Source organism: Dermacentor albipictus, chromosome 10 (assembly GCF_038994185.2).
Source record: "Dermacentor albipictus isolate Rhodes 1998 colony chromosome 10, USDA_Dalb.pri_finalv2, whole genome shotgun sequence".
Lineage (NCBI taxonomy): Eukaryota > Metazoa > Arthropoda > Arachnida > Ixodida > Ixodidae > Dermacentor > Dermacentor albipictus.
Genome location: NC_091830.1, coordinates 58,253,798 through 58,274,504, shown reverse-complemented (window position 1 = coordinate 58,274,504; position 20,707 = coordinate 58,253,798). Strand labels below are relative to the sequence as shown.

The 20,707-nt window shown below is 41.2% G+C and overlaps 1 protein-coding gene across 3 annotated transcripts in view; it reads left to right on the top strand.

Annotated features, from left to right (window-relative positions):
* LOC135896010 (venom metalloproteinase antarease-like TpachMP_B) overlaps positions 1-20,707 on the top strand; it is a 59,721-nt gene that overhangs the window by 1,100 nt on the left and 37,914 nt on the right. For all 3 annotated transcript variants that reach the window (XM_070527549.1, XM_070527551.1, XM_070527550.1), the window contains exons 2-5: positions 722-814; positions 5,977-6,039; positions 9,719-9,843; positions 18,444-18,521. In XM_070527549.1, the coding sequence (XP_070383650.1) occupies positions 722-814; positions 5,977-6,039; positions 9,719-9,843; positions 18,444-18,521 (359 nt within the window). The remainder of the gene's footprint in view (positions 1-721; positions 815-5,976; positions 6,040-9,718; positions 9,844-18,443; positions 18,522-20,707) is intronic.

The following is a 20,707-nucleotide window of genomic DNA, read 5'->3' as shown; positions in this document are numbered from 1 at the left end:
ATTTAAGTGTTTTGAAGATTTCCGACCGTAGCACAGCGTCAGTATCGCATGCCCTGTAGTGCCTGAGAAGGCGACGCAGCTCGTGAATTGTTCGTCGAGGGGGAAAAGTACAGGCGTTGTGTAAGAGCATGGCCAACATAGGAAAAACTGTGTGATGTGTGTGACCTATCAGACTTCTGACTTCTAGTTAAAAATATAAGGATTTGTGTCCTTTAGTTTGCCGCATACATTTCTCAAGGGCAAGTGCTGCTCTTGAAAATATTTGAGGCACATTGTTTTATTTCGTATAAAGTTATTTCTGCTTATTTAGTAAAGTCACTGTAGCAAATAAGGGTATAACGACTTGTTTAAACAAACTTGAACTACACTTACACTGCCATAATAGGCGTTTCATGTTTCGTGTTGTATTTTATTTAAGGCATTTCGTTTCTTTTTTTCTGTCAACCCTACTAATATGTAAAAACTGAAGCTACCAAGCATCGCATGGGTAACAATGCAATCTGTCCAAAATTAATACGAGAGAAATTATGTATGTGCTCACAATATCCTGGTGCTTTATGCTGCATATGTATGTGCTTTCACAGCGATTCGTTGTTCACTTCTCATGCGCAAATGTGTCAAAACGTGCCAACAGCTTTATAACAAGGATTCATACTTTTGAATACCAATTCTCCTGGGCAATACTTTTTAGTTGTTGCCGCAACTATTTTCTACATTTCAGTGCTTACCTTGAGCATGTGTTTAAAAATGAATACCTCCCGCTTCTCTGAGGTTGCTTACTTGATCGTTGCGGTTCGGCTCTTGAATAAAATACGTAAGTATTATATATTGTACATGTACATATTCGAATATGTGATTTATGCTTCAGTGTTGTCGTTTCAAGAAGTGTACTACCTAAAATTATTATGTTAGAGGCTTGCACAAGCCATCATCAATCTTGGTAAAAGTATGCGTTTTATTTTAAAACTCTAATGTACATTTTCTGCAATGCTTACTATTGCACAAAGACTTACACGACAGCACTTGGCTGTTATGTTGCGTTAGCGAAACCAAGGGCCATCTTTATCTTCTTTTTCCTTAGGGCAAAGAGAATCATTACTTCCGCATATTTGTTCTAGCACTTATCTACTAGAGTCTAAGCAATTGCAGATCAGCCACTGAATTTTGAACAGTGCTCATAAATGGAGAACATTGTGCTATCCACAAAAGGATGAATCTGGACAAGCACCACGATTATATTGTAGTATGAACACCAAAGACAAATCTACGCTAAATAGAGGAAACTGGAAGACATACTGATGCGTAGTGTGCTGGAACATCAATATATAGGAGGCGTCTGCCATAAACTGGCCTGTACAATAAGCTTAGCTGCTGTGGAGCAGTTTGCACTAAACAATTTATTCTTGTTCCTTTTTACACTCTACACTGATATGTTGTAGCTGTCTTACGAAAGTAAATAAACTTATGGAAGCGATTGGCGACAATACAATTAGTATTGAATATTTTTTGTGGGATATAATCGCTGATTATATACATCATATGATGATCAGTATGAAAAGTACCCACATGCACAGTGACACACGCAGTGACCCAACGTACTCAAAGATCTACCACACAGTACTAAATCCCGCTATACAAGCTGAAGCAACACATAGGGCTAGCTTCACTTTGGGCAGACCATAAACAAACATGATTGCGTCCGAAAGGGTTATTGAAGCGTGGCACATATTCTTTGTGACATATCCAGCGACCCGTTTTGGCACCAAACATTTTTGGCGAAAGCGGCTCAAACCCAGTGACAGATTTATAGTCACACAATTTTGGGTGAAAAATGATCATTGAAGATTGGCAGATATCCAATGTTGCATGCTGAGTAGCCAGAATTTGGTGCGATAGTTGATTTTGAAATCGTGTCTTCGTACACAATTTCACGTCGCTCCACCCATTTAACCGCGGACTATCAGTGAGCCAGATATGCGTGAACGACATCAATGGCCGACAAACATACAGAAAACTGGAAGAAGTTCTAATGCAATGCTAATTGCAATAAAAATCACGCACCAGGACCTCTTAATTCCGTAGGAATATTAGTCATTCCCTCAGTTGTAACTGCACCATTTGATGGAAAGTACACCAACTTGAGCGCTCAACCATCTACGAACCTTGTTAAATAGTAAACGAATGCTACAATAGTGTAAACTGTTAATCAACAAAATGCTCGATTAGGAGTTTTCTACACGCGTTGACCTGCTTCTGAAATGCTTACTTCGGTGCCTTGAATCTCAGTACTGAATACCAAATATCGCTATAAGTCAGAAAGGTGGGACACAGCAGTGTCCCAGCTTCTGAATGACATGGCATAAATTAAATGACATTAGTATGTTATCAGTTAATATTTCGGCTAATGGCAAAAATTCCATGATGAAAACAATTCGGCAGAACCCATTCCATGACGATTGTCAGCGGTAATGCGTCGAACATTGGAACAAAATAGCGACACAATGTATTATCACCATCAAAACACCTTATGTACAAGGCACCTACTGCAGAGAGAGTCCTGTCCAAACAATATGCACCATCTAGTGGAGCCGCCACTTAGCCTGCGCGCACCCTCTGAAATGCATGACACACCAATGCTTGCAAATGCTGAGAAACACATGTGACAGGTGGGCCCCCTTTCCCGATTTCTTTTCTGGAGATGCTTCGCCATCTATCACACTATCGTGAAATCTGCTCTGGTCTCCAAGAAGAGATGCTTGAAGCTCGAAGCACTGCATTGTGCGAACGCTGACAATCCTACAATCCAGTGGCACATGCTTAGTAGTCGAAGTTGCTCAACGTTTTATTGAAGACTGGCACATACCCAGCCTATCTTTGGCGAATCTTTCTAAAACATGGGGCTGCTGTCATTGAGGCATACCTGTGAATTGCCTCGACTCTGCCCAATACAACAGAAATGTAAGAAGTTTCTAAATAACACATTCGACTGCTCCAAATCCTCTATCGCAAGAACAGCCTTCTGAAGCGCAGCCAGGCCGTTCCCCCGCCTTCCACTGCGCATGCCGCCATGAATGCCGCTCTTGGCACCGTCTCTGTTCCACCAGTCATCGTCGAAAGAATATATATATATATATATATATATATATATACATATATATATATATATATATATATATATATATATATATATATATATATATATATATATATATATATATATATATATACCCAGCCTATCTTTGGCGAATCTTTCTAAAACATGGGGCTGCTCTCATTGAGGCATACCTGTGAATTGCCTCGACTCTGCCCAATACAACAGAAATGTAAGAATTTTCTAAATAACACATTCGACTGCTCCAAATCCTCCGTCGCAAGAACAGCCCTCCGAAGCGCAGCCAGGCCGTTCCCCCGCCTTCCACTGCGCATGCCGCCATGAATGCCGCTCTTGGCACCGTCTCTGTTGCCAGAGACGGTGTATATATATATATATATATATATATATATATATATATATATATATATATATATATATATATATATATATATATATATATATATATATATATAGCAAGGCCATCATGTTTAGGGTACGAATTTCGTCACAAAATTCCTGGGGACTATCTATATATCTATATGTCTATCTAATGGCTTTCCCGATAACCTTCTGTAGCAGGATAGTTCATAGTCTAACGAGTAGCTCTTCGGCCTACTGTGCTGATGGAACTGGCTTAGAAGAGTGCTCTTGAAACGACTTTGGTCACTGGGTTGTGGGATTGGGTAATTGGCTCTGGGGATGTGTATATGTGCAACAAACCACTTATTTGATGCGAACTTGGAAGCTAGCGGACATATTGAACTCGACTGAAGTTTAATCTGGTGAACTTAAAGCACCTTGTTTCACGTCAATTTGGGTAACTGGGCATCTCTAAAATGATGTGTACCCCACTTCAGCAAACTTCTATGACACCATTTTAAGTCAGCAGGTGTGCGGCTGAGATTACGTGCCACGTTTGAGTGACCCTAACCGAAGTCAAGGTGTGTCTTGCAGTTAGTGCTACTAGATCGGAGCCACTGGTAAATGCACCGCTTTGACAGAGCTTAGGTCATTGGGTTCGTGCCTCGTGGTACGTGTAAATTAAGAAGACTAAATGATTCATGTTTATGCGGTGGCATGTTCAATGGTACCTATGTTTCATATATTGAAATATTCTTCCCTGAATATAAATTCACCTTGCCCGCATGACCGTTCAGTGAAAGTTGCTACATGGTTTCACTGCTAATTGAATTAACTTTGGCATGAAACGTCCTTTTTTTTTCATGTTGAGGGCCACACCACACCAACCCCGCTGCCCTAAAGGGGGCCAGAGCGCCGGCCCCGCGAAGACCTACCGTTGTTCTTGGCTAATCATTTGTCTAACGAATTCAAAAGGAAGAGATGAAACAACTTGCCAAACGGGACTTTTTCTCGGTTCAACCACCTGTCTATGTGACTTGATGGCGAATCCAAGGCCGCCGTTTACTTCGATGCGGAAGCTTGGCAGAGCAACGTAAAAACACCCAGTGTGCCGAAAAGCGTTACTCTTTGCAATGCCTTCGAAAAAAACTACGTTTCTTCGAGCTTACATTTAGCTAATGTAGGGTGGGCGAATCTATTTGTAATGATTCGCAAAAACATTCCTGATTGTAGCCTGATTAGGGGTGTTGCAAGTAACTATTGAGCCCACGTACTCTTACCCTATCTTCTTCCATAATTCCACGTTCGTGGGAAGTTATCTCGTTGTCCAAACTACTTAATTTCGGAAACGTCAAGAAAATAGAAAAAAATGCTAATTTTTGTTACATCATTTCTGCTTCCTTTTAAATTATGTGCATTGCACCAATATAAAGTGCGTATTTTCTCCCCTAGTCTTACAGCGAAAGCTTACTAATTGGAGTATTCTTTATAGTGACTAACATTTACTCGCGTCATTACTGAAGATATCACGTAGTAAGAAAAAATATCTAATGCCGGTATGCAGCTGATACCAATCACAGATGTACGCTGCATAGAACATACGCAGGAAGAGTTTCAAAAAGGGTTATAAGCATCCAACCGTTTTTTAAACGCTGTTCAGATACCTCAAATTATCTCGCAAATGCTAAAAGGAAACAACATCGTTGGAACTTAGGGTGCGTTTCTGCAAAGTCACACAAATATGTTTTTTCGCTTAGATGAAATCAGTACAGTTGAGGTTTTACCTACACTGATCTTGCAATTGGCAACATGAGAGTAATTACCTGACAACTGATGACTATCCTATTGCAGCCTGCGACAGTGAATGCTTCCAGTGGTCATAGTTTCTTTTGCCACAATAAACTGTGCTCTTCGTTGATATATATGCTTCCTCTATCACAACGCCAATTTAATATCAGCATCGTTCGGAAATTAGTAACAAAAATGAAGCAAAGCCGAAATTAAAATATATATAACGTTACTGATTCTTCACTACGTCAACTAGATCAAAGCTTTATGAGAACGTCATATTTTGTTCATTATTGATAATTACGCGTAGCTGCCACAATTTCTCGGTAAAAAAAGAGTTGCTAGACAACAAGGACAGCCAGTCTGTTTTCATGATATTTCTGGCCCAGCGAAATAATTATTACGCAACGCCAACTGGCCCGATAAATTGCAGTACTAAACACAAGTGTATGCCACTGCTACGAATGTTCAGCTACAATATAAACGAACTCAAACAATAAATATTATAAAGCCTTGCAGAGGAGATAAATGAGAAGGCAAAAAATTATTAGTTCCGACTAATGCAAACGTTTTGAGAATTGTGGCCTTGCTTAAGGCTTTCGCCCGCGAGAACAGCAAGTCTACCTTTCGAAGTATTAGCACATTTCTCACACGTTCTTTTGCAGCTTGGCACAAAATACTTGGGGACGTAGACGAATTAGTGGTGAAATTCATTGGCTAAATTTATTTTTCAGATTTAGGCCCCCATGGTATTGGGGTCTCTGGAAAATGTATTCCAGAAACCACAACTGATTCAGGTGAGCTTACACGATAAACGCTTTGCTTGATCCCGCTACGCGGTTGAGATATTACTTTCCGACTTTATCACTACATTTTCAGTACGATGCCTTTAGTTTAGCAACAGCTTTCCTAAATACCAGGTGAATGTGATAGCATCACTTTCAAGAAAAGAGGCTGCCTTCAGCGATAATTCGAGGCTTCCGAACTATTGCATATTCGGAATAGTTCAACAATATATTACGATTTGAATGGCCAAAAGACCAGATTTGCAATGATTTCAAGGTGATAACATTAATCCGACAGTTATGCGCAGAATGTACTTTCAGTGCTGTAAGGTTACATGCTTTACTATTAAATATATGAAAAAAATCTAATAATTACGTGCTACGGGGTTCTCAATCATTGGAAAGAAGTTTATTGAAACAATATCGAAGTTATTGCGCAGCATATTTAACAGGAATAGTAACATTTAAAGTTTGATTGTGCATTACCAATAATTGTGTGACTTTAGCTAGGTCTGCTGATTGGTATGGAAGAGAAATGTTAGAAAATGCGTTCTTGGTTGATCACCGATATTTGAATACCAACTGTCAGGACGAGCAGAGCGCTGTGTGTGCCATGTTCTAATATCCTCGTCTTCGTTTCGATTTATCACATTTAGATGTTGTAGAAACAAAATTTTTTGCGCGATACGGCACTGTGGTATGACTACTGTATTTAGATCGTTAATGAAGATGTTTGAATCCAGGGTGGATGTTTTATTGGATCTCATATTCTGCTAGGAGTCATATTCAGTGGTCAAAATACGTTTGCAGTGATAACTTTTGCCTTGGAATAAAATCGTTATAAAATATTTTAATACATTGCTATGCGATTAGATCCCACAATAATTCTGAAATTAAAACACCAATTTCATTTATGAGTAATTTCTGAAGAATGATACTGTTTTTCACAGTACGCCAATTTCCAGAAACCGGTGCTGCCAAGTTCAAGTTCAAGTTTATTGTTGTTATGACATGTACAAAAAACGGGCTTACATATTATATACAGCATCAGGAGGTCCCAGAGTAGACCTCCATATTCAAATTTTTGCTGGTTGCCTGATCTCTTGATCTAGTCAACGCTAAACTTCTAGAAGTGTCAAACATAGCAGGTACTTTGCCAGTGCCACTGCGTTTTTCGTCATAACTGGTGATTGTTTCGTTTAGGTTTCTGAAAGAAATGGCTTAAATTGTGAATACATACCATTTCAAATACAATGCATCCTTGTAGCGTAACAAAGAAATGAATGCTGGTACACTACATATTGTCCGCTGGGCCTATGTTTATGCACATACGGCGTTTTCGCTTGTGTTTCGGCTAAATATTTTTGTGTGTCCGGGACAATTGCAGGTAATAAACAAAAACAACGATCATGTGTGCCTTCGTATTATTCCTCCCATTCTCGTTCTTGCCACCGGCAAAGGCGACATTGTTTTTCTTTTCAATCACAATTTGAGCAATTTTCGGTAAACTGAAGCAAATAAAGATCAATTGAACATTTTAGCAATATTCTTTTATTAAAGAAAGATAACCTATACAAAATCTTATTATAGGTTCAATATTGCCCACAATGAAGCATGAACAAAAATACAATGTATACGGTTTTGTGAAACAAGGTGAGCTGTGCACTGAAAGTAGGATAACTTGCATAGGGGATCAATAGGCGGGCGCTTCTGGTGAAAGTTCAGAAAATTATAACAAAAATCTTGCCGAGGAAGTCATACAAGTGGATTATATTGCAAGAAACGGACTGTCACAGGAGCAGAGGTCATCAATAAGCTTAAGTTTTCAGTGACTGTTGAATGAAATCTTAAATGCTTTTGTATTCTATTCCTTTACCCTTCGTAAAATATCACTAATATACAAACGTCACAGCAACATTGTATTTGCAATACGCAATATCTGAAAGCAACACCGCCTCGCAGGGGCGTCTGCGTCAGCAGGCGTTTGGTGTGTCACGACACCACGTACCCGAGCACACGAGGGTTGGACCCTCCCGCGTCTAACCGCGCGTGGCTTAGCGGTGTCTGGAAAAAAGGGGATTCCGGTGGTTGACCCAATGCCGGGTGTTTGGACCTTTACTGCCCCTCGGCTGCACCAACACACCTCCTTGGCCTCGGCTTCAAGTAGACGGCACCCCTGGACTGATGTGCCCGGGGGAAATCGGTAGTTCCCTTTGCCTGTCTTTCTCGCTCACTCGAACCTTCGTCTTTTTCTCACATTTTCCACCTCTTCTGTCTTCTCACTTCATTTACTGCCCATTTTCCAGGCAGCAAGGGTTAACCTGGTGTTGTTCATCCAACCTTGGATCTATTATATTAGGTTGTAGTAGCTATGTACAGCTGGCGTCTGCGTTTCCCTTGGGTCTTGCAGCGGTCCCTGGTTGGGCTCGATGGTAGGTGGCTGGCATAGGTGCCGAAAGATAATAATTATTGATGGACTTAAGCAGCTATTCCCGACTTCCATTCCCCGACCGAAGAAACTCTTTAATTTTTTGCCCAACACAAGGAATCTTTCCCGTGCTACTACGTCATACATAGTCAGTACCCGATAAGACAGTAAGAACCCTTTCCCCATTCACCACTGCGAAAGTTCTTACCGATGTGCTGGGTTCTGGATACAAAAGCACTAACATGGCTAGTGGGGATCTACGGTTTGAAGTAAGTTAGCAGCTCCAACATGAACAGATTGCCAATATTCTGGATTTTGGTGATGTCGAAATCAGAGTGACCCCACATCGCTCTACGAACACATCCAGAAGTGTGATATCAGATGTTGATCTTTTGAATCTGAGTGAAGAAGTACTCGAAGGATGGAACGAACACAATGCTGTCAAAGTACAAAGAATAGCCATCAAGCGGCACAACAAAGAAATTTATACAAAACATCTCATTCTCATCTTTGCTACAAGTGTACTGCGAGAATTTCTCGATACAGGATGCACGAGAACACGAGTAAAAGCATTCATTCCAAATCCACGTAGATGTTTCAAATGTCAAAGATTGGCTCCCAAAGCTGCGAAGGCCATCTCACATGCGCAAAATGTGATCAAAAGCACGCTTCCGACCACTGCACTGGCGTGCTCCACTGTCATCATGTGACAATGTCCACTCATTGCACCAAGTGCTTGTCTTTCTTTGGCTGGAACTGGCCTTTGCATCGTGAAAATCCATTATTATAAATCGTCGACAAAATACCAAAGCCTTTCTCCGCGTGTCACACACTTGAATATTAAATAAACCTCTCTAACAAACAATCTTTCCAATTTTGCCACCGAAAGTGTAAGTATGCCTTTTGAGTAAGTGTGTTAGGTTTGATTGTTCGGCTGGCAAGCCCTTCTGGTTTAGGAAGTTCCAAAGAGTTGCATATCTGTTTTAGGACAAGTATTGTGTCTTACTGCCATGAGTGCCTGGCGTTCGTTATAAAGTACACCATTGTATCCTTCGAAAGTATAAAGTGCAATATTAAAACTTTCACAATGCAGTTCGAGTGTCAAGCAACCACTGGTTGACTCCCATCAGTAAAGTAAAGCTGGAAAATTTTCCCTTGTCCTTGAAGAGCTCAAAGCTCAAATATTCTGTCCACATCATCCTCATGTAATAATTGACGGTGACCTAAATTCGTATTTGAATAAATCGTACTCTTAATTTTCAGGTCCGATGTACGGAACAGTCGAAACAGCGGTCGTTGTAAGTTCCGAGTTAGCTGCTTCCTTCCAGGAAACAGTTGATCACCAGCACCAACAACTAGTTGACTACCTGCGCGTCTTATTCGCTGCCGTAAGTAAATTTCAATTAATTTCAGGACCTGATTGCCGAGTGTAGCAACACAAGGTCTTATTACTATTTCTGCGCTTGATGGTTTAAACCAGCGGCTTAAGAAAGCTTGTGTAGCAGATAAAGTACTTGTGTATTTTAGTCTGTGTATTTTTATTCAAGATAGAGAACAATAAATTAGGCATTCACATTTACGACATTTCTACTCGTATTTGCTGTAAAGCAGTTAAAATAGTGCTGCTTTATGAGCAACTCAATCGCATTACAACGAATTAGCTCTGATGTGGCACACTAGGTTTCCTGCATTGAAGTGTATAAAGAGCAAATTTTAGGTGTATTCATGCCACATAACAGGCGCCGGTGTAGGGAATTCGGAACATAAGTTCGTAGGATGTGGCAGAGCATACGGCAGGTGTTTCGGCAAAAGTTTTATGGTTATTTAAAAACAGCCGTTTTAAATTAAAACATGCATTTTAGGACATATTATTAGCTTAGCGGTGGCAACCATGAAGAAAATGTGATAAGTCGTAGACTCTAATGAAAATGGATCATTAGATTTTCAACATTTTCTCTTGTTCGACTGATTACGACAGCGAAGTGTGGGTGAGCTCCGCGCCCCACACAGTAAATTTTTTCCATCCTTAATTGTGGAAAGGTCTGCGTTAAGGCCGATTTGCCCCATGAGAGACGTTAATGGAGCCAAATCGGTTTGAAGTACGCGCATATCAAATTAGGTGCTTAACGTTCACGCCAGGTGGCGTGAGCAGTAACAGCCTCTCGCAAGCCCGTTTTGGTGCAACTTTGAGAATCCTTGTTTTGCTTCAATGTTGAAATAATAGGGAGCCCTATTAATGAGGGTTTAAATCAAAAACAATAAACTTTTGATAATAGGTGATGCTTCGTATAAAGAAACATTATAAAGAAACAACTAAAGTATGTCTACTACAATTTACCTATAAAGGTTACGCAAGTGACGTAATGGAACATAAACCTTCAAGTTTATCGTTACTACTCTCAATTTGTAGAAGCCTCCAAAATAAGACTGCTGACTCGACTAGTCTTGTATAAATAACAATACCTGTAATAATATTAAGCTCAGAATTAAAGCTGAGCTGTTTTGCTCCAATTACGTTACTTACCGAATAGGTCGCGACTGTCACTGGTGCTTGGTTTTCATCCTGGCTCAGGAAAATATTGCTTCTTGCGCTTTTGAAGTAGATGTCGGGTCATGCAAAGTCGTGTGGACCCAGATAAACGTGATGAAATGGCAAATATTGAATCGTATGTTGCTTCCATTAGCTACCTAGTAGCGCCATAGGCAAGATGGCGCACTTGGGTGCAGCAATATAATATTAAAAAAGGAGAGTTTGGTTATAGCAGGAGCCTTCGACGGGTCGGAGGTTCCTTTGTCCCAGGGCAACATTTCACAATCTGGCATCAGTGGCTCAAGTAAAAAAAAATTAGAAACATGCATTCTTTCTCCTTTCAACAATTGGCGTCGGATAAAAGCGCCAAAACATTATACTAGATCTTATTTTTCTAATTTATCCGCATCTTCTCGGTCAGCGCTTGTACTACGCGCTGCAAGTGACCACTGTTCATTGCATCTTGAAATGAACGTACAATGCGTATTAGTTACCATCAGCGCTCAAAACACGCATCTATACCTACGAAAATACACGTAGAGCAGAGATAACAATTGCTCTAGGCAAGTACAACGATAATTTTGAAACTTTATCAGGTTTATTTTGAATGCAAAAATTATGGAATACATTTAGATACAATTTTTTTTAGCTTCGTGACCAGCGTGTGCGGTCATGGATAATGCCTTCATGACAAAGTGCATGTGAGCTTTGGTTCACGCAAGATGTGCGCAAAATACATCAATGCAGACGACAAGCTCAAGCAAAATCATGGAATATGTAATCTCTTGTATCATAATGAACTTTCTTGACTCTATTAATTTCTTTCATCCTTCTCAACACGGCTTCCGTAAGAACCTACCTTGTGGAACACAATTGGCTATTTTTGTCTATGACCTGCACATGGCCCTTGGTTCTAACCTTCAAACTGACTCAATCTTCCTAGATTTCGCGAAAGCCTTCGACAAGCTTTCTCATAAGCGCTTGCTACTAAAACTTTCTTGGTTAAACTTGCATCATAACGTACTGCTGTGGACAAAAGAATTTCTGGCAAACCATACCCAATTTGTTCACGTTAATAATCAAGCCTCTAGGTCCTTTGCAGTAGCATCAGGCGTCTCGCAAGGGTCGGTCCTTGATCCCCTTCTATGTTAAATATATGTTAACGACCTAGCAACACAGGTCTCCTGTAAAGTTCGTATCGTTGCCGATGACTGTGTTATCTATCGCACAATCAGTAACCCCCCTGACCAACTAACTCTCCAAAGTGATTTAACTTGCGTCCAAGTCTGGTGTAACCAATGGCTCATGGAACAAAACCCAGATAAATGCAAACTCATGTTATTTCATCGAAAACGTAATCCTCTCCCGTTCCCTTATACAATCTCGCACGTCACGATAGAATTAACACAGTCTTACAATACCTAGGCGTAACGTTCTCTAACCATCTAACTTGGAACGCGCATGTCACTAGAGTGATACCATCTGCTAACAGAAGCATTGGTTTCCTAAAAGCTCATCTATGTCTGGCGCCATCAAACCTTAGATTGCTTGCATACAAGTCACTCGTACGCTCTAAGTTGGCATATGCCTCTGCCATCTGGAGCCCTAACCAAAAATATCTAACAAACTGTATAGAATCAGTACAGAACCGTGCCACAAGATTCATTCATTCATGCTCTATATATAATATCGGTATATCATCGTTAAAACCAGAGTGCGGCTTAACAACCCTGGCTTGTCGGCGTCAGATCGCTACTATGTGCTTATTTCTTAGGTTTTTTTACAGCTCACTTCATCATCCACCCTACATCAGTCCTCCTGCATGTATTTCACTCCGCATTGGTCATCCCCTTCAATTCGCCCGTCCATGTGCGCACACTACCACTTTTGCCGCATAATTCTTCCCACGTTCACCCTTGGACTGGAACGGCCTTGCACACGACATCGCCGGAATCACCTGCCCATCCACGTTTTTGAACTATATAGTTAACATATTTACCAGCAAGCAAACTAGTACCTAAACATACTTTCCTTGTGTATTTGATTTCTCTTATTTGCTACCCACCACTTATGTAATACCCCCATCCTGGGGTCCTTAAAGGTAATAAAGTGAAGTGAAGTGAAGCTCATGCACGTTTTTTAAAGAATATTCATCGCTAGGAAGAAAAACACTACTGTATCAAGGTAGCAAAGCAATGGAGGACACGATAATACAAACGAAAGACCAATTCTTTGACACAGTCGACCTGCGCATACAACATAATTCAAAAGCGTTAGGGACATTCATCAAAAACAACTCGAAAGGGCAGTTATCGATCCCACCTCTTGATCTCGAGAAGGCCGCGTGCTTGAATTCTTTTCGAAGATCAGTGTTCAAGCCAAGCGTAGAAGATACGAACTGTGTTTTTTTTTGTCGCCATCCAGGAGGTCAAGCCATGGAATGTGCGCTGTTCGATCAATGTAATTTAGTAAAAGTGCTGAAAAAATTAAACTGTGGGGTTTTACGTGCTTAAACCCCGACCTGATTATGAGGCGCACCATAGTGGAGGACTCCGAAAATTTGTACCACCCGGAGTTCTTTAACGTGCACCTAAATCTTGGTACACGGCTGCTTTCGCATTTGACCCCCATCGAAATGCGACCACCGCGGCCGCTATTCGATTCCATGACTTCGTGCTGAGCATCCCGACACCTTAGCCATTGAGCAACTGTGGCGGGTAGAAAAAGCACTCTGCATTCTTAAGGCATCGACAGCTTGAGGCTGAGCTGACATACTAAATGTCTACATCTCTTTATGAGCACGCTCAATGTCTAAATAATCGTTGTATCACCATCATCATCATCATTACCAGCAGCCTATGTTTACGTACACTGCAGCAGGAAGGCTTTCTCAGCGGTCTACCCCAGTTTTGCGCTAGCTGATTCCTCTTTCCACCTGCTAATTTCGTAATGTCTCTAGAATCACCTAATATTAAGCTCTCCTGGACTGCGCTTCCCCTCCCTTGCCACTTATTATCAAACGCTGTTGATCCACCGGCTAATCCAAACCATAGGTTGTTGAGATATTCGCCGTTGGTCTTCACCCAATGTCAAAATATCTGTACATTATTCTTTCAAGGTCGCTAGATGATAGAGACCCACCTTCGGACTGCAAAACAGCGAATCCTGTGCTGCTGCAAAAATCTGGGCTCCGCATCATTACAAGAAATCACCGACAAATTTACTTAAAAATTACGACGTCTAAACGCTCCAACGCAACTTTATTTATGCCTATCATGGATCATCTGAAAAAATATCCTTTACATATTACTCAAGAGCGTGGTTTCCACTACGGTTATTCTTCTATAACTCAAATAATTCAACTCAGATATGACGTAGCTATGGTACTGTACGTAAACCTTTCTCGTTTGACTATAACTTTGTGGATTTTATAGCAGCGTGCGGCACCCTCCAGCACTTGTTACTGCTAGACAAATCGCACAGATACAATACAACCAGGTTCGCAATATATTACATAAATTAATATTTTCACCTACGACGCCAGGGGGGTGGTATTCAAGGGATACATTAAAGAGAAACTGAAGTGACTTCAGGTGTGCTATCTGGCTCAGCGAATAAACCAATCCTTTTTTTATTTAAAATAATATATACTTACAGATGTTACATCATACATCAAACTATATGTCGACGAGTATGTGCTCTAGGATCATATTATCGACGTTGATGAATGTATATATATTGGGACATAAACATAATCTGGAAACTTTTCGAACAAGTGAGATTGAAAAGTTTCCAGATTATGTTTATGTCCCAGTGGCTGTGCATCTAAACGTGATCAGGCCCATCGCGCCCTACTAACCTTTATAGAACGAACTAACTTAGGTTCATGTTTTAGCATGAACATTGAACATTCTGTAGTAGCATGACCTTCAGTGACGGGCCCTACTGTGTGTGATCAGTACTGTACCCTAACGCTTCTTCCTTCGAAGATGGGAGCTGGCGAGTTCAAACACCTTACACTGTATATTGTGAACCGACTAACGGTGAAACGGTGATTACATGCAGCTTTACTTGGCGTCTCATCATGGAGAACACAACTAGCCGCATAGCGAACTAGCCATGGATGCGGTTGAGAATTGTGGAGGCTGTTCGACGCGGCGTCACTTTAATTCTGGCTGCAGAGTTCTACTTTAGTCTTTAGATTTGTCCTGTTGCAGTGTCCTGTTGCTCTCCTTTCCTCTTTCCTTTTTCCTCCCCTCCTTCCTATCTTCTATTTCTGTGTTGCTGTCACCTCCCTTCAGAAGAGCAGGCAGGCGTTGTGCCCCTTCCGGTGGCAGTTGCCAGCCTGCTCCTCGCTTTCCCTTTCCTAATACCTGTGTATATGTGTTCAAAACAAATAGTACTAATAAACATAATTTCCTGATGGTGTGATCGTTCTTCCATGCAAGTTACAGAAAATAGTTTTTATGCTCTTTAGAAAAAATGTCCTAATATCTTTGATTGCGAAATCAAAGGTAGAAATTCGGATACAATTAATGAAAACAATGCCCTCGCGTCTTTATTTTTATTAGAATTGCTCTGGAATCGTCATATAAATTAAATCACTCGAAAGCATGTGGTATTTTGGGAGTTCAAAGACGAAATGATAAATCGTTTACACAAAGAACTAACGAACTTTTGTATAAGGCTTATGTATTGCGCGCGTCTACATGTGACTGGGCTAGTGCAGCAGCAGCGGTTTATGATTGAATGATCGAGTTATGGGACTGTCGCCATGGCGCAAAGGAGGAACGAGACGACGGCCATGAATTCAACGCTTCCGGTTTACGTTGTTGCGGCGCAGGGAGTCCCAGCGACAGTCAGATTCGTTTGCGAATAATCTTGGTATAACTACAGCAACCTGGCGCAGCAACGCTGAAAACAACTTGCGTAGTTTTTACGAAAACCTGTTCTTATTCGCTGTCGAAGGTTGTTGCAAAAGAAGGCTTGAACTTCTGTGTACTCTCGCACCGTGCGACAATTTGATTCACCTTTGCTCATTTCGGGCGTCTTCTCAACTCTCATTACCTCTGTCAGAAGGTTTGCCCCATACATGGGCGGTTGTCGGCCCAGTGTGGCGAATCGTTCTTATTTACACCACCTCTCGAGGCACAAATGTGCCTTCTAAGACATGTCTGGGCCAGCGTGACAGAAAATACGGGTTGTCTCGTAAAAATGGCGAAGTGTGCAAACGCGACTGCACTCGGGATTCAAACGAAATTTCATCATCTGCGTCATCTGAAGCTCTTCAGACGAAGCTTGTGAACGCCTTTGAGAAACTGTCGGACGGTATCCCAGGTTGTTAGATTAGACTCCTGATGCCCTAACTTTGTTCTCGTGGCATCTTCCAATCATAATTACGTGTGATGCAATGTGTCGTCACAGCTCAAACTGTTGAAAGTTTGTATCTAGCTGGCATTCTACGTATTTGGCAATATTTCTGGGTCGTCTCACGAAATTGAGCGTCAAACAGGTAGCTCGTAAAGTTTATACCCAATAGAATCTATGCGAGAGACACTGCAGTAGTGATCACGCAATAACTTTAACGTGGCCCTGCTGATATGATCAGCTGCGTGTCCGTGCTCAGTGGAAAATTCTTGAAGCCTGAAGTTAGATGGTGCACGGCGACTTTCATGTAGCCTTCGAGAATATTTCACAGCTTTACGGTTTTCCTGGAACATGAACACAGAAGTTACTGCATCAAATGTGAGATTGTAACAGTGAATTATGCGATATTCCCAAACGCGTAACGTCAAATGATTTACCTCGTGATTGGTAGAACTCTTTCCCAGAAAAAAGAAAACAGTAACCTTCACAGCACAACAACCAAGCGGGAAGCAGGATCATCAATTCATGTAATCTGAATCATAGGTCAAAAAAGATATATTCAGCTCAACTATCAACTCAACTATAATCAAGTTATTTGTGGTTGCTTGGAGATATTCCGATTATTTTTTGCTTTCCGCCATATTAGATAAGCAGTATTAATGATCAAATTCCCTAATACTATAATTATATAAAAAGTGTCAATGAGAAAATCGTAGAGCAACATGAAAAATTCTCGATGCAGCTTTCTCTTGCTCAGTACGTGCTACATAAAGATTTCCGGAACGTGAAAGAAGCCCGCGAATACATGCAAAAGTGCCAGGCGATGTGCTGCTCGACGCACTTTGCGTATTTTGAGCCCAGGAGTTTCTTTTTTTACGCAGTATTAGTTCCCTCAAGTCTATTATTGCAGCATCTCACCCTCCTTCCTAGTCCTAAGAAACCGTCTGAAGAATAGCTCCACCCTGGACATTGCGATTGCTTTCATTGGTTCGCCAATGGAGCACAACTTCCCTAACCGTTTCTTTATAATTTTATGTAAAACACAAATTTTACATGCAGTCTGAATGTCTCCACTAACATCCAAACCGAGACTTCTATCGTTAGATTAGCAGATATGCTGTATTTCACTTGCACGTGGATTATCTGCATTTAGCCGTACTTTCTAGACAACGTGGATACTGCAATAACCTGCTTGATGTCTTTGGGACCTTTCAAGTAAAGCGTTCTAAAAAACACAGAAGCTCTGTGACAATGACGACACATGTTCGAAGGGTACGATCATAAGGTGCCTGGATTCATAATACGATTGTCTTAGGGCGTCATCATTTGTTTGATCAAACCTTTATTTGCTATACGCGTCAATACCATGACGCTGATGATGAGAGTTGTCATTGACAGCGGTATTCTTTCATGGCGTGGCCGCATTTAAGCTATGCCTTGACACTGCCATAAGGCATAAAAAAACTGTAAGGTCTTTCCGCAACCTGTACCACAGAGACTTTAACTCTCGTCGCAGCGACAATGTACAGATTGAGCCGTCACTAAACTATCGCGCAGCAACAGCACATGGCAACGAATGCAATATGTTGTCATACACACACAGTTGGAGTGCTACGGCGTTTATGCATATATTTCGTAATCTACAACAGGGAATGCCATAGTGCGAGAGGAAGACACTGGACGCGTTTGATAGAAATTGTTGTTCACGTTCCGCCTGAATAAGGGCGCAAAATTATCTATGTTTGTGGTCGTGAAACCAGTGTCTCAAGAATATGTTGTGGGGTTACACGGCCCACTATTTTCTCGTTGGCCATTCGGTGCATAACACGATCAGCACAAAGAAAAACAGCATCAATGGCACGAAAGAACCGTGCCTGGAAATACCCATGCTAAGCATCATACACGGACATGCCGACTCTGTAAAGTGCACGGAAATTAAACCGCTAGTTCAAAACAGCTTCATAAAATAGCTTTCACTTCCTAAGCGAGCTGCATAAGAACAATAACGATGCATTTGTGACGATGCGGCTCCCGTCATGTGCCTAATTATTTTGCTGCCAGTAATCCTGAACATTTTTAATCTTCATCAAGGTCAACCTGAACCTTCGGAATACGCAGACAGATATCCTTGACCTGATGGTTGTAGTTACAGACATTGTAGTGCTCACGGTAAGTTCATAATGCAATTGTTTTACTACCAAATACGAAGTGGTTTGCAAGATGAAAACTTTGTTAAAATGTGTGGGATATTATCGGCTCAAAACTAGAGCCTAATGATTATGAAGAGGTATATAAGAGCAAATGATAGTCTGTTGAAGTGAGGTAAGTTATCTTACCGCAGTGAAAGTCTTGTAACAAAAATAGTTAGTTAAATGGTGTTTAATGGCGCAAAAGCGGCTGAGGCTATGCTGCGCCAAACACGAGGTGTTTTAAAATCCAGTGTAATAAAATTAGTATTAATTTTATGCTAGTAATGACATATTGTGAATATAATAATTGTAAATCACTCAGAAAGAAATGACATAGCCGATGAAGAGTGGTTTTTATAAAATCCCGAAAGCTTTCATCCATTTGCGCAAAAAGCGCAACCAGTATGCGGTAACCCGTGCTCCTTAACTAAAGAAATGCATTGTTATAGTGATCGAACTTGCAATCATCAATGACGTTGTATTAATTGATTTCTCTAAATTTTCTACGCTAATACGCTTGGTTACTATCACTTATTCCTGAGTAGCTGTTCAAGGACTCAAGAAGGTTTAAAGTGCACAGGAAATCTACGAGGCGGTATAGAGACCTTGAATCGCAACTCAGCGACTTTCCTCAAAGTGCACTGGATTCAACACCACGTAGCTCGACATCTCAGACTTACAGCCGGCCAGAAGGCACGCAACCCTGCAAATCCATGACTTACATCAGTCGGCTACCGACCTCGACACCCCCGCTTACTCAACAACCGTAACGATTTCCTACGGCAGGACACAAGCTTATGTAGCCCACAGTGCGCCTGACCCCTCCCACATCAGCTTACGAGTGTGGAGGAAGTTGCGATCAGGAGTGTTCAGGCCGGGGTGGCCCTCCCACCGGCTGTCCCTTGAAACTGGCCGAAATTAGCTCTGGGTGAAACTTGTCTACATGGTGTGATTTCCGTGTTGGAATGGCTATCACTAAGCGTAACCGCTACCGTTTACTGATGCAAACTGACCTCCACGATAGTGCCACGACCTGTATGATCGCTGGATAAAAAAAAATCTCAAAACAATTCTTGAATTCATGCACAACACAGGCCTTGCTGTACAGATAACACATAGTATGTTTGCGAAAATTAAAGCCTGACCCCGATAATAAAAAAGGAAGGCAAGGCAGCTGATTTCGTTCTTTTACGACACTACGCTGTAGCTTACACAATGGAAATAACTACAAAGAGTGAGTTGCGGCTATCAGTGCATATCCTGTTTAACGTAGCAAATTAATTTTTGCTTAAGCTGACCGGAGTTATTTTTGGTGGGCCTGAAAAGAGTCTCGCTGCTTCCTGCACATTTCAATACGCGTAAACAAATCCGAGTTATCGTATCGTCACTATTGTTAGTGCATCTCTAACTGCATTATTTACCACACAAACAGCAGTTTTTTCAGATTGTTGTGGTCTTTCACTGAGCTTAAACTAACAAATGTTTGTGCAAGATGGGATGAATGTCCCTTACCTCAAAAGGTTTTTTTTACTGTAAACTTAGCAACACGATATTCTTTTTTCTGTTTGATAGTTAGTGCAATAAGTTTACTACAATACCGCATAAATATTGATATCCTCCCTCCGTTCGATCTTTCTCGTCCAACGCATTAGCAGCAGCATCTAACTCATTTACATGACTCCGATATCTACGGAGCAAATTGTGGTACCAATCACATAAATTAAAATGCAGGAAAGTTACGTGATTAAATACGAGTTGCCCTGGAACTGGAGTTTACTTCATTCACATATTCTTTACGCCCAGAATAATTTATCCGTGCGCAAGAACTTGTTGCTTATACAGCAGCAGGATTCACCTCGCGTGAAGTTTAGCGCCCCTCCTGCGTTACGTTAATAATGATATTTAACTACAGCTATTTGCATTTCGCGTTATCAGATCATCGCCTGTTCCCCACACGAACATTTAGTGCAATATACCACACCCTCTTCTTGGTCACCCACAAGTCGGCATACATGGGCGCCTTCACAATGTGCTCAGTTTTGTGAACTTCTTGGTTAAACGAAAGCATGCATTGACTCCATATTTATGGCGTCGCCCTTTTTCACATAGGAATAGCATTCCAGACCATGTAGTAATCATATCAAACGAGGATACAACATGCCATTC